Consider the following 16,070-nt stretch of genomic DNA (forward strand, 5'->3'; position numbering starts at 1 on the left):
AGTAGCATTACTCCTGATGAGTTTTAACAAGCACTGTTTTGTGCTTACATTCTTGTTCCATTTGCATACTTCTTTATTTGTAGAATTAACCCGTGTGTCTGTGTAATATTATGGCTGTTTCCTTTCATGTTAGAGCCGCCTTGTAGACTAAATACTTAAACTTGCAATAGAGCAGCTTGAAGCTTTCCATGAAGAAGTGCGGGAAGTGGGTAGCACAATTTCTTTCGATTGTTTTTAGGTATACTGTGAATATTAGTGTCGGAGATTTTCCTTCCCTTTTTATAATAACGTTTTACTATAACGCAGATGGTGAGATAGAGCATAAAGCTGTTCTGATTGGAAGCGATACGGTGTTCAAATTTAAACAGGCTTGTGAACCAGACCGGTTTTCCTACAAGGCAAGGGGAAGTGAATGTGGGGTAAATCACCCCGCTCGTGCGGCGCAGCTGTCCTTCCTAGATCGTAGCATTGACAAGCCAGACGTAAAAATCAGCTGCTCGCTTGAGTTAGCAACCAGTTTGAAAGATCCGAACAATGCACCCTTTCTTTCGATATGGTTGAATCAATTAGTATAATGTTGCATATTGTTTCTCCGAAACAGGGAAATTTCCAGCATATACTGAATATAGTTCCAAGAGAACGGAAGTGAACTCCTCATATAACTTTCGATTTAGGTACATTGTTGTATTTCCCATCTGATATCACGTGCCAGACTTGGAAAGGATTCAACTTTTTTTTTTTTTTCCTCATGTGCTGACTAGTAAAGCTGCACTATTAAATGAAGGGCAACCTGATGTCATGTTACTTTTTTTTTGCATATATATTTTAAAAGGAAGTATTAAGCAATAATGCAAAATTTGAGTAGCAATGATACTGATGAGTTTGAGGGAAAAAAATGTGAAGGCGGGAAATAAATCTTTGGCTAAGGCGGTGTTGTATCGATCCTTGTCCGGAGAAGGGCGGAGACTGGAGGAAAGGGGCGGAGCTTAAAAGAAGTGGTTCCTCCTTTTACTTCTTTTACACAGCTTCTCAAGCCGATGATTAAAATACATTCCCCAAGGGTTGCTGAATATATCTTGCTACTTCTCGCATGCTATAAGACATTGATATCAAACTACTAACTCAGATAAACGAAACCGAATGGGAACTGTTTACTCAAGCGGCGCATTCAAGACAGATCATGATTATCTTTTTGATATGTGAATGAATATATCGTTAAATGTAAGATTTTTTTTTCTTCGGTTATTTTTTCTTTAAATGTAATATCAATAAATGACTTTTCTCCCAGGGATAATCTGTTACACTTCGCATTATTAGCATTTTCCTGCAACGCCTCAGCAACTTCGTATATCCGCTATGTATGCAATTGTATTTTGAATCATCTACTCTCAACTTTTAAAGCCACAATTCCGTTTGTTTTATTTTTCATTTGCGAAGTTCAAGTAGTATGTACGAAATACATCACGTATGATATATACTGTTTCATATTAATAAAAGTTACATTTAGTGAAATATTTAGATTTATTTTTCGTATCTCAGAGTTTGTACTTGCAAGGGAGAGGAACATTAGCGTTGTTCGACAGCAGGCATAACGGTACATCTCAAATACCTTCCACTAAGCACAATATAATATTCATATTGCAAATTGTAAAACTATGTGATAATAAGCGTCAATAGTATGATTCTGATTTAGTTCTCTCTTGATTTTCAGGTTTTGAAAAGTATTAGTATGATGCAAAACGGCATGGACTCGGTGCCACAGCAAAATGGCACAATTCACAATAATTCCTCCACTTCCTCCTCCTCAAATTCACACAATTCCTCGTCACAAACGAATACGGGTGCACAGCAAGAGGAAAGTAAGACGAACCTTATTGTCAATTACCTTCCGCAGACGATGACCCAAGAAGAGATACGATCACTTTTCTCTTCCATCGGAGAAGTTGAAAGCTGTAAGCTCATCAGAGACAAAGTAACAGGTAAGTGACCAAGTATTTTGAAATTTCGTATGTGTAGTGTAATGAATGTTCTACTTTTTGATTTACTGACATACGAATCAACAGTTTAGGTGATAGCACTCAAGAGGTTCTACACGAGATTAGAAGTATAGTTCCCTACCAGTGTCTTGCGTAGACCCATAGAATGTGTCGCGAAATTTTACAATTTTAAATCATGAAACATTTAATAATTAGTTAAAACCAATTTTGTGACACTCGACTAGTCAGCGCCTCTAGCGGCAACAGCAATATACAGTTCTACATGGGATCACTACTACCTGGAAAATTATAAGTTTACACTATTATACTTGATATTATATTAATGCAAAATGAAACAAGTGTGGCGCAATGTCGTGGGCATGCAGTAAAATGTGTCATCAGTCAAAATATGTTTGGTACCTCTGGGTTAGTGAATACTTATTAGCGTGGATGAGAGGCTTTTAGGAAAGAAATGTATGCTAATAGAGTTTTCCGCTTCTCATTATTTTGTTGTGAATATTATGGATACCAGTGTTGAATGCCACTTTGAGCAATGCAGTGGTGATCTCTGCTCTTAATCCGCTTTGATAGAGCTTTTGGGTATATGTAGTTGACTTGGAACTCCGTCTGAAATGTTTGGATAGATATTTATGCAGCATAGGTCAGTGTTACAGGTTGACGCTATTGTGTAATTTAGCCTTTTCAATCAAAAAGTTCTTCAAAGTTCTACGAAAGGTGTGGGTGTATCATTCCGTTGCGTCATCTTTGACGTCATAGTAACTTTGCCGGCCATGTTGAATCGTGTCCTTCAGGCAGAGCGATCGATAGTTCCTTTCAGCTATGTTCAGGAAAATAGCATAGTGTTATTTGCAGTTCTAGCAGGAGTTGTGTTTCCAATGAGATAACCAGATTTAATTAAATGTCCTCTTCAAACTTTTCTTGGTACACTTACCTATTTACATTTTGACTTCCTGTTCTTTTTCTTTATTTAGTTTTGAGTTAATACTTCCAGAGAAATGAAACATGGTCTGGAAGGTAACTCTTGTTCACGAGACTTTGTCCCAACCCCAAGTTCCTTTTCTTAAAGCAGAAACATTAGGTCCAGATTGAAGTCATAGCCTGGACCAAGTTAAAGAATAGGATGACACAAGGGCAGGCGTTTATTTATTTAGTTATTTATCATCACACCTGCAATAGCCGACAACACTAAACTCTTTTCATTCAATATTTGTACGGTAACAGTCTGCGTATTTCTCAGCGAATGGTGTTTGTACAGATCTCATACGCGTTTGCGTCCCTTTGTAATGGAGACATCATTGGAGCAATACACGCAGTAATAAAGTACACAACTTAACCATATTAGTATTTTACGTTTTTCACTTGATATGTATGTCATTATTAGTGATATTGCTAGTCATATAATTGCCCATATATTCTGTATAACGTGTCTCAGAAGTAACATGTTGAAATATCTTTCTACGACAAAGGGGAGGGTCTGATTTAATTTTGATTTTATATATAATATGACCGTGCGTTTTAACATTAACTTTTTTTTTCTGTTATGTCCGTGTTTCTGCAGAACTTAGTCGTGAGTTGATAAATCAGAATTTCATAAATACTAAAGGATGAAAGTAATTGATACTCGAGTTATTGGATTTGCACAGTTTATTTTTAACGTTAACATTTAAAATATTTCCCTTCATACTGACTTATGGACATGAATATGTACATTGTCCAAGATTAAAATTTACTTTTACTTGACTTTAACCTTTCTGATAAATTATTCATTTCGGTCCTTGACACGGGAGTACCGGGTTCGATTTCCGGCGGCTAGGTTAAGCTGTATTTCCACATCTCATATAACCTTGCTACTGAATGGGGCTCTGAAACACAAATCAACCCGACAGCTACTCATTTTGGTGGGAAGTGATAGTTCAAATGGAGGAAGAGCTTACTTGCAGTGCAGCTTTAACGTGCATAGGATTTACACTTTTTTCATGGGATCTTATAGAGATTTGCAAGCATCATATTTAAATTAATTATGAAAATAAAATATAATGATAAATTTACTTGGCCAAATAATCTTTAGTTGTAGATAGTCGGATTAGCACGCAATAGTTGCACGGTGCTATTGTTGTTTGACGATAATTAAAATAGTGAAAGTTGTGGTTATCGTTGGCAGTTGAAAAGTTACTTTTAGTTTTTGTTTTATTTCAGATGTTCGTCAGTCAGTAGAGATCAGCTTATCAGTTAACACTACTAGAATGCGTAAAATATTTTAACTTTTTTTTTTACGGTGCTTACCCGTAGATTATTAGTTTCTTTTCTGCTCCGTTGCTGCATTTTGTCTCGAATCATTATTTATCACGTTTGTTATAGCGAAAGTTCTTACGTCGTAGTTAGGGAATAATGACAGCGATAGACGAGTATTGTATGAATACATACGCAATTCTTTAATTCCTTAAGTAAAATGTGATTATCGATTAGGGATAGTAAGACAAGAAGCGGTGTCGCGAGTTCGAGTACAGATTCGGCGATTATTATTATTTTAATGAACACGCTCATTTGATGAGGTTTATATTGCACACTGCTAATTTCCTTTTGTTGTATTAATACATATATTTACTAGTAACTAGTAGAGTGCTTTTATCCTACTAAGCACGATACATGACCGATAAGTTTAATCCCATTATATTTCCGTGGGATATCTTTTAAGCACCGTTTATAATGATGTGGAGTGAGTGAAGTGAGATTGCGGACACTAAGGATCGAATCAGAATGAACCGGTTCCAGATATATCCGAGAAGGACGAATATTGTTGTTACAAGTGCGTAACTTCGTTTATCTTGTATTTCGTAAAATACTACTCCATGAGAAAGAAAGTGTCGTGTACGCTGTAATTAGATTGTCACAGTATAATATGAACCATCATTGTATGTCTACTATGATTTCCAGATTATCAGAATTTTTGCTTATAATAGTTAATTGCTGTCGTAATTAGTCCTGGTTATCGAAGCTTCCTCGTGCTGCATTTTTGACACTAAAATCATAGCAAGGGTTAGCGAGGCTGTTTTGTTTTAGCCTGTATAAACAGAGAGGGAGGGGGGTTAAATCGGTTGTTTCAATATATAACCTAACATCATGAGGTAGTATTACTTCATTATTATTATTTTTTTGTCTTTCTTATTTGTCCGGTGGTGTTTTGTTCGCTTTGTTGTAGTGTTTCATGTATCAAAAGCGTTAGTAATCGTTTTTCTAAGTTTGTGCTCAGGATTAATAGATAAGTGTACTCGGCACTTTCCAGTTCTCTAAGAAATTTAGCCACGAGGGAGCTCAAGAATCTGTTTCTAGCTAAGCAGCTTGATATGCAAACGTACTTTCGGCAAAACTAACGATGATGACAGTGATAAAATATTCGAATGTTCTGCACGGTGATAAAGTAATCACCAGTACGGTGCAAGGTTTGGGTTCGATAGTCAGTCAGTTTAGCATTGAAGGCTATGTAACCTAAGTCTGCTCCGTTCAAACATTTCTTTATTCTATTTATTTTATTTTTTTTAATTTTCACAATTTTTATGAATTGGTATTTTTCATGAGGATATAAGCTATATTCCCTTTCCCTTTTTGATTAAATGCTGCAACACGTCACGTTTATATACAATTCGCAAACCAATACAACAATACAAATACCAATTCAACAAATACAACAACAATATAATTAATGTACTTTTGTAGAAAGATTCATTCTAAGTACGAAAGCAACTTTACCCTGATATTTTTCAAGTTTTCTCCCAGTGCTAGCACGTAAATTATTCGTAGTGAAATTCTTGGAGCTTTATGTTACATTAGTAGCATAACCGAGTGATTATGTTTAGTTATTTTTAATTGATGTCCTTAGGGCACGTATTACGTTGAACTTGCAAAAAAAAAAAAAAAAAAAAAAAGTACTGAGCCCCTTCGTGTGTCTAAGCATATACGCCTTTAGAGAGGTAGACCCAGGTTCGATTCCCGGCGGAAGATTACGTGATTCGGTACGTTAAGCTATAGAACCACGTCTCCCTGCTGAAAGGGATGCTAAACTTAAATCTAATCAGTTTGCTGTGTTTATGAAATGCTATTGCTCGTACTTAATTGACCTATTTCATTAATATAATTCCCCGATACAAAAAAAGGCATATTAAAACTACTGGCATGTTGTCATAAAATTTGTCTCTCTTTTTTGGAAGAAATCTCATTTAACAAGGATAGTTTTCGGTAGGTGTTGATCGAGGACTAGAGTCGATGCAATAGTGCAGTTGCTAAATCAAATGCAGAAAGCACAATGGAGAACTGTAGTGTTTCAGGCATTGAACAACACAGGTCTACCATGTAGGTGACATTTAACTACGCGATGGCCAGCACATAGATCCCAGTACCCTTGTGGATGTATGGTTAGCAAACACGCCTTGCGTCCGGATTCGATTTCCGGTGGAACATCGTTTCCGAATCCAACGTTAATTTGTAGACTAATGTCTCATACAGTCTCGCTGCTCAAAAGGACGCTGAAGGCGAATCTAACAAACGAACCGATTTTCGACCGTGTATTATTATTATTATTATTATTATTATTATTACTAATGTAGCAACTTACTTGCCTCATAACGCTGCACCAACGTCAAAAAGATCTTGAATCGCTCTCAGGAAAGGAACGTGGAACCAAAAACTGGAAGCTAAGCAAGTCGGGAATTATAATGCTGGAATACTAATATTTAATTTCTTAGATCTCTTGAGTTTTTTAGAGGTTTCCTGATAATGCAATTCATCGCTAACTAACCAGCAAACTCTTTGTTAATTATGCTTTAAAAATGCCGCTGATAATGACTGTTTTGGAAGTTTTGGATATGCTAATAGATGGCATGTTTGTTCTTAACTCCCCTCTCCAACCTCATGAATGTGATTCTACTACTACTATAACACGAAACAAGAATATTGCGTAAGAGCTGACGGTTACGATATGCTAACTATAGGCGTCTTCTACGCGGGAGACGGGTTTGATTTCCTCTGAAAGCTCATGTGGGTCCATTTCCACGTTAAGCTGTAGTTGACACACATCATCGCCTTGCTCCTAAAAGGGACGTTAAACTCAAATCCAACCAACCACCTAACAATGTTTGCATTTGTGTCGGAGTGACTAAATAAGCAATTGCAGTAGTAGCTTTAATATTAATATTTAATTATACTTAATAGCTGGGTTAAGTATTATGAATGAAAATCCTAGTCTTCGGCACACACACACACACACACAAAAAAAAAAGTCTTAGAGACAGCTTCAAAATGTCTCGTTGCAGTCAGCTTCATCCAGCAGGTTAAGATTGTGGTCTTGGTTTATAAACGTATTATCCTGGTAATATTTACTTCGTAATAGCTTAAGTAAATCTAACACGGCTGATTATTTCATTCTTAGAACGGGATTGGCGCATTCATGTACTTAATTAAACTTATTAAGTATATTGTTTTTCCCTGGAAGTGGGCACATATAGCATCTTCAAGTTTGATCGGCTTCCCTCGTTTACACCCACTTCGTCATATCATAATATGACATGTTATTCTTATGTGTTTTCTTCTTCCTTTTCCTGACGATACAGTGCCTACACCTATTGTTTGAAGTTAAGAAAAATAAGATTTCTCTCGTCATTTTCGTATTGAGGATTTTTTTTTGTTTTATTTCAATTGATTTTGAAAGCTGTAACAGAAGCATATTATATACATTTGTGTTTTAAAGTAACACGATCAGTAGATTGCGACACCCACCGTTTTCTTTGACTTGTTTAGATATTGACTTTGCGTTTGCAGTCGCTAAAATTGTTCTTAAATGGAAGATAAGCAGTTCGTAGTTTCCATGAGTATCTTCAGGAAACTAATATCCCGGAGATATCTTGCGGATAATCTTGTAAAGTATATTTTGGGTACAATTGCTGTATTTAAATACAATTAAATTTATAGTTTAAGATCCCATGCTTATTCATCGAGGCTGAGACAGCACTGATGATGATAAAAAGTTTGAAAAAAATAACTGGGAGGAAATTGGAGAATCTCGAAAAAAATATGCACCCAGTGTTTGTCCACCACAAGGCCAATTTGGCGCGTGCTGGGATTCAACAAGGAATCCCAGATACCAGACGCGAGAGCTCTCCCGCGGATCCATTGCAGCCCCGATTGCAGTATTATCGAGCGAATGTAAAAGAGGGTCTTCTCACAGATGAGTATTTCAGTAGCTTCATCTAGATCATGTCTACTTGTACGAGGACTACTTCCCTCACAATTTAATTTCAACAAATACATGAACTCATGGCTGCTCGAATGTTGTTATTCTTCAGTTGACACGGACAACAAGAAATGATGTAGAGACGACAGTTATGTATCAGACTGTGTGTTAAATGTGTAGAAGTTCTTGTAATGCCATATACATAGTTAGTACCCACCCTGTGAAAAATAAACTTAAGTGCAGATTGGGGGGCGCGGTGGCTCAGTGGTAGAGCGTTCACCTCCGGTGATTGGGGTCCCTGGTTCGATCCCAGCTCGCGCCGTGTGGACTTTGTGGTGGACAAACACCGTGCTCGTGGGTTTTCTCGGTGTTCTCCCGTTTCCTCCCGCTTTCTTCATTCCACCATTTCACTCATCTCTCATTATCACCGTCTCCTTTAGCCTAACCGGCATAAGCGTGGGACGTTAAACTTAAAGATTTCCTTTCATTTTTTAAGTGTAGGTTAGCTCGGACAGCATATATCAAGAACTTAGGTTTCCTTTTCCAATGGAGGTATACCAAGATATACTGTAGGTGTTCATAGATTGTAGTAGTACAGCTGCTTTTAGTAAACGTAAAATATTATTTCTAGTAGTCAGTGTTGTACACAGAACTTCATCAAATGGGTTTCAAGTTCCAAAATTCATGTCGTTTCAAGACACGTGCGATTTATGCATACACATCTTACGCAAAATGTTTATCTATCTTGTAAATACAGTAATATTGTTGAAGGACGGGGATAAAAATCCGGAAACACTGCTTGGCGTAGGCCACTAAATAGAATAAAACTCGATCCCCAACAGCAGTTATGTAGTCTCTTGTAGGATACTACTTAGGGTATAATACACGTGCTCACCTCACCAAATATATTTTATGGATCACTGAACGTGAAAAGAAACCACTTGCGTTAGTGAATTATCTTGCCGGCACTCGTCTTGAAGAACTGTTGTAAATATGAAGAAATGTAGTCAGAATATTCAGATCCGTAAATTTGTTTCAAATATTAGTTGCGTAAGTCGATTTTTTATGTCCGTTTCCGGTATCAGTACTGTGATGTTAGCGGGGTATCTGAATTCCTACCGGGAGTATGATCTTGGATGTAGCACACAGAAAGAGCGTGTCAAGCCCACCTGGATATTTGGAAGAACAGATAAGTTTGGGGTTCCATTGAATGACTGTTAGATACTGTAATGCTTTACTTCGAGTTTCTTTGTAACTCTTTAACAGTTAAATTGCTTGGAATTCATCATAGATATTAATATATGTTACATTCCTTTTGAGTACGAATTATAAGTAAATAAATAAAAGGAAACGCAGTGAGGACTATCGCATTGAAGAGTGAACTAGCTACTAAAATGGTTTAATTGCAATTCTTTTTACTGCACGCATTTAGACCACTTAAACCAAGATATAATAATGAATTTTTATTATCACTAAGTCCTGATAAGCAGGTTCAAAGCGAATAGCCTCTTATGGAGTGGAACTACGAATGCAGAGGATAGAATAAAGCTAGCACGCGGTAAGAAAGTCTTTTTATGCGGTCCAGTTCGGCATCGATTTACTCAGCCGGCATAGATACTGGAACAAACAGGCAAGCGCTAAGAGAAGTGGCGCACTTGCTCATGGTCTGCGATACTGCTGCTACTCCTTCACGAACAAAGAAAACTGTACGTAATTGATACAGAAAATACTACTCAAAGCACGTTTATTACATGAGAACCTTAAGGTTCATTGACGCAGAAACATCAATAGCTAATTCAAAGTGAGGGTTTTTGCAAGTTCAGAATTGAATGACAGCAAGCATAAAATCTGGTAGCACAATCACTTGAATTCAGTTAGTAAATGATTCGAGAAGCTGAGCTTTTCGCATTTGTTACCGATAACACTTCAGGTATATTTGTATTACTATTACTGTCCTTTTTGAACTGAATCCACGAATATTTGCAAACCATTGCGAATGTTTTAACAAGAAAAAGTCGGATTTTATTCGCTTCGTGTTGTTTTTTTAATTATTATTATTATTATTGATTTGATAAACCCTCCCAACTCTTATTGATATTGTAAAAAAAAAAATGCAACGTACATGATCTACTGAACTAATCTGAACTTAGTCAAACTTGGCATGTCTCTAGACATTGACTTAGTATGGATGTGAAGCATTTCCCGTAAAGACCTTCAATGTCTGAGCTATTGAACTGAGTTCCTGAGTTATCTCTGAGTTATCGAACTTAGCCAAATGTTACAATATTTAATTGCTATGTAAAACGAAGATTAAGAAGTCATATATCAAACCTGTTACATGTTATGTAGTGTATACTTCAAGATTTCCTGAAATTAGTGGAGGGAGCCGCGGTGGCTCAGCGGTAGAGCGTCTACCTCTGGTGCTTGGGGTCCCGGGTTCGATCCCAGACCCCGTCAAGTGAACTTTGTGGTGGACAAACACAGTGTGCGTGTTTTTCCTTCGGGGTTCTCCAGTTTTCTCCCACTTTCTTCATTCCACCATTTCATTCATTACTCATCATCACCGCCTCCTTTAGCCTAACCGGCATAACGTGGGTCGTAAAACTCAAAGATTTCATTTCATTTTGAAATTAATAGAGGAAGTTTTCTTCCGCAATCCAGAAACTCATTATTACTGTTTAATAACGCTTACTCTTCGATTTAGAATTATTGATATTATTACCTTGTCCAAATTTTATATCATACAATATATATAGCATACGAGAGTTGATTTATAATTCATGACAACTAGTTTCACTTTCCAGCTACGAGAGGAGACAAAGAAGTATAGTGATTGTAGATAAAAATCGAATTAGAGATTATAACGAATTTGCACATGCTTTATAGCCCATAGATATTAAGAAAGTAATTTTTCGATGTACATCCGTCCGTTCATCTTGATATAAATTCGCGTGTTTCATTCTGAAACAATCCAAGAGTATTAATTATTTTGGGGTGCGTCGACGATTTAAAAAAATGATTGTCTATATTTCATTATAACTGTAGCGTTGTTTGAATTCATTCTTATGAAAAAAAGTAATCACAAGGGGTAGTTTTTTCTTGGGGTGAGTTTTAAGACTATTTTCTCAAAAGTAGGTGATTTTGTTCATGTTCCATAAATACATATTTCATTAATATTCTTACAATTGCGTAAATCAGTTCCATAAGGATATTGAGAAGGGAGAGTTTACTGTTGGGGTGAGATTTTCTTACATTCTTATGAAACAGAATCATCTGACGTTATTTTATAAATACATATTTTATTAACCCTAACATATGACTTCTTTTTTTTTTTAATTGTTTTTATGGAAAAGTATGCAGCGAGTAGTTCATGAGTTTTCTCTTGTTGACGTTTTCCGAAAACGTCTTAAAATCATCTTCGTATTTTACAAGAAAATGTTTTGACTAATAGCTGTAGCACAGTATAATTTGGTTTGAAGTATTGGGGCGCGAAAGTTTAGTGCGATGGCCCGTATCTTTTCTTCCCTCACGTATTGCAGTTAATACCAATATTCTGGAACTCCTCGTGGTTAGCTTACGAGCCGTGGTGCATCATATCCAAGTTCAATTCCCAGTGAGAGCTCCTGTGGTTCGGATTTCACGCTAAGGTTTAGGTCTGCATTTAATATAGCATCAGTGTTCAATGGGATGCTAAGCTTCAAGTTAGTCAATCAACCATCGAGCGAAAATTCTAAAATATGCATTTAAAACTGTGACACACACGCCTGAATGTTGTCACCATATAAATAAGAATACAGAAGGCGCTCATAGAGAAACAAAGCGCCGCCCTGGGAAGCCGTATCATTGTGGCTGGAAGAACACGTACAAAGCAGAAACACACGAATAATCTTGTAATAAATATGGCAAAAACACGAAGTACAACTACACACTGTTAATAGTTGTCGAAGTTGTCACCCAAGTTATCATCGTACGTTTGGAGCGATGGGGAAGGGACTGAGTATTTTACGCTGCACGGAACTGTGCGTCACCCATATCCAAAATACTGTTAAAATGCCCTCTATTATCCTTGTTTTGCAGGATAACTCCATGTTTGGAACTGTTGCTTGAATTCTGGTTCATACTCACGCTTGAGCCATGATGTGATTCAACACAACTTTTTCCTTGTTGAAATGTCTCCAGATTGATGTGATTCGTCTCATATCATGTCTACTTCTGTACCTGAACTACATCGTCGATATCTGGTTGGCATACACGCCTTTGACGCGGGAGACCTGGTTCGATTCTCGGTGGGAACTCATTAGGCTATTATCCAATTAAAGTGAAATTTGTCTTATTTACGCACGCGCTGAACATGATGTGCTACACGTATGTACCTCACTTAAAAGATGTGGCATCCATTTTGTACAAATTTTCCGCATGTGTAGATTCACCTTCACAATACAGTGCACTGTTGTCAGAGGATTGGCTTTCGACAAAGAAGTGGCTGTTTACTGAATAATTCCGCCATTGTTCAGCTCTGTCAACACTTCAATACTATTACACCACCACAACACATATGTCTTTTGTCATCAGACGTAGTCCATCCACTGCGATGCAAATTGGCAGTTGATACTCTGCTCCGGTAAAAGTCTCGCCACTTTCTGATCGGGCAGGACACTCGTTTACACACACATACACACATTCTTCTAGGTTTTTATAACATGTATACGAATTTCTGCAGCGAAGTATTGCTATCTTCACTACCTACGTTGCTAGGGACATGTTGCAGTAGTGGGACATGTTGCCATTTGTCCATTAGCTACATGTCGATATAAACACACACATTGGCCACATTTCGATATCGATCATGCGATCCCACTAGTGAGATTTTTTTAGTTTACCCAGTTCCTTTGTGAGTCCCCTTGCACAACTTTATCTTGATCTCAGTTGTTGCATCCTTACTGGTATGCAATCGTGCACATCATATTGCATCGGCTTGAGGGAATATTATTGATGAATTGGCAACGACTTTCATGTTCTTGATGATATTCCTTACATTTCCGACGCTTTGAACTCACGTTTACTTAGTATGAGTGAGTTTCTGGGCATTTTTCGTTACGTGTTTTCACACATGTGAATCACCCTGCTTCATATGTTGTTCTCTACCGACACACCAGATGTCTTTCTAGAGCATTTGAGTACAAATTTGCTACACGTAATACTCAGAACGTCACTATTGGCCAGCATCCGCACCTGGCGATTATGCAACCACACACAACGGGCATGAAAGTGTCCGTCATTTTGTATTTGTTCCAGATAACGACTTAACACAAAATAATTATTGTTACCTGGTAGAAACGCTATCAATTCATATTCATTTAGACGAATTTTCATGTGGTAGATTATCCGAGACTCCCTACGTTCCTTTGGGACATCCCTTGCGCGTGCATGGCAGGATTGTGAAACATGCAAAATTCAATACAGCAGGTATGACTTCTTCAGTGATTTTTTTTACCCGCCCTCTTTACGTTGGATAGTTTCCGAACTATTGGAGCCCGAAAGTCATTTTCCCACGTTTTCGGCACCTTGTTGATCTGAAACTATGTCCGATAGCCGAAAGTTCAAGAGAACTTCTTTTCTTGTCTCAATAGCAGGAGTCACCTCCCATGAGTTGTAACACTTATTTTGCAAGACCCCGAGATATATATATATATATATATATATATATATATATATATATATATATATATATATATATATATATATATATATATATATATATAGGGTGTTTCAAACAACAACAAAAAAATGTTTGGGAGATAATTCCTGATAATAAGACTTCACTTAGGAACTAGTGTGTGTCCTATCCAAATATCCACGTTTCAGAATCATCTGGTATACTTCCGCAACAATTTATATAGAGGTAGTTGGTGAGTACTTGGAGTTATATGCCCGAAGCCATACTCCCTCTATAAAAATTGTGTGAGTACCGCACAATTCTGAAAGATGCATTCTTGGATAGTTCACATGCCATTCGTAAGTAAAGTCTTGACCCGACTACGGTAGATCCCATAGTATTGAAGCTATGGATCTTCAAAATTCATCTTTTTCATGTTTTCGGCAGCCTGTAACTCCGAAAGGAATCACTTGTGCACCCAGATTGGTCTATACTTTTTGTCTTATGTTGTGTCAGAAATCACCTCCCAAACGTTGTCACGTTGTCGGTGTTGTTTTGAAACATCCTATCTATCTATTTATCTACATCTATCTGTCTATATATCTATCTATATCTATCTATCTATCTCTCTCTCTCTCTCTATATATATAGGGTGTTAAAAAATGGCGCCCACGGACCACATAACTATTCTACAGGCTAAAATAAAGCGACAATCTTACATCATGATTTCCCCTCCGGGGCCTCCTTCAGCCGCTATAGGCAATCAAAATTTCACAATGTGGCAACGTCGCAGACTAACCTGAAACCATTACCATAACTATAAAAATACATGATTCAGTTAAATCGACTGCTACACTAATAATTGATGCTAGTATCAACCTATAACGACTTTAGCTGCCATCTGGAAAGAATCGATGAACTATTTGATAGATTAGTAATCTACTCTATGGTTCTTTATTTGCGACGTTGCCACATAGTGCAATTCGTGTGTTCAGAAAAGGTTCTGAAAGGTCTACAAATACTTATATTTTTGCTTTATTATAACTTGTAGAATAATGCTCTGTTGTCCGTGAACACTATTTTTAGAACACCCTATATATATATATAATGTGACGGATCCAGCATATGATCAAGGGAGGGGCAAAACTATAGTTTGCCGTTTTATCCAGTGTAAAGCAGGAATGAAGCCCAATGTTATCCAGTGTTTATTTGAGCGTCAGTGGGGAGCTATTATAGCCTTCCTTGAACCCGCCACTGTAATATATATACAAAATATGATCGTTTAACTCTATCTAAAGTAATATTGAAATCGAAAGTGCTAGGAAATTTCAAGCGCTTATGGTTTTAGTAGAGTGTTACATGTGATTATGGCATATTTTCTTGAGATACTGAATCTATTCAAGAAAACTGCTTGTCGCTAGCTTTTAGCGTTCTCGTTTTATGGCGATCAGTTATAGTACAGTAAATTTCTACCACTTCGGTTTGATTTGAAGGTTAAAGGAGAAGAGGGAACCTATTCTTGGGACGGTGAATCAATTAAGAAAAAAAAAAAACTATTTTCGGTATATTTTACCGTTTTGCTCTGATATTTGTTGACAGACGAACGGATGGACTGACATAGCAGTTTCATAATACTTGTAACACTTAGCGCAGAGCATAATTTGGAAATCTTAAAGAAAAGCGATGAACACTTTCATATAGCTCTAATTAAAAATCACCTTAGGTTGAAAATGATCGATGACCACCTTTTAAAGCATGTTTGTTGTAATACGTAGCTAAGATATCATCGTATTATTGATGAAGTAATCGTGAAGAATTACGGACCTTTAGTTTTAATAGCATCTATGTGCTTCTAGTTGTCACAACAATGATTTACGATTACATATTTATTTTTCAGTATTAATATTATTTACTAAATTATGACTCACACTGTTGTTGTTATAGACTTTGGTTGTGACTGTAGGCTTGAACAGTTGATAATCAGTTTCTTTGAAGTGACCTAGTGTGGTGCTTTTTTCAAACTGGTTCTTCGCAGCATTTATAAATGACTCATTATCGGCTTGTTTTATGATCTCACTTGGATTACTTAACAGTTTGAAGTAAATTTCTATCTATCTAGCAAGTCAGCAGACACAAGCAAAATATGTATGCTCACTTGGGGCTGTTATTGACGCTGAGTCATCTAACGCTTTGG

At 37.0% G+C, this 16,070-nt stretch overlaps 1 protein-coding gene across 13 annotated transcripts in view; it reads left to right on the forward strand.

Moving 5' to 3' along the window:
* The window catches only part of fne (ELAV like RNA binding protein found in neurons), a 259,257-nt gene that overhangs the window by 59,415 nt on the left and 183,772 nt on the right, over window positions 1-16,070 (forward strand). For 11 of the 13 annotated variants that reach the window (XM_081762470.1, XM_081762477.1, XM_081762476.1 and 8 more), the window contains one exon: window positions 1,712-1,979. In XM_081762470.1, the coding sequence (XP_081618596.1) occupies window positions 1,712-1,979 (268 nt within the window). Of the gene's footprint in view, window positions 1-652; window positions 675-1,188; window positions 1,222-1,711; window positions 1,980-16,070 lie in introns of those variants that run through there. The other 2 variants (XM_081762478.1, XM_081762473.1) reach the window with 2 other exon arrangements.

This window comes from Thermobia domestica, chromosome 6, assembly GCF_964235325.1.
Source record: "Thermobia domestica chromosome 6, izTheDome1.hap1.1, whole genome shotgun sequence".
NCBI classification, from domain to species: Eukaryota; Metazoa; Arthropoda; class Insecta; order Zygentoma; family Lepismatidae; genus Thermobia; species Thermobia domestica.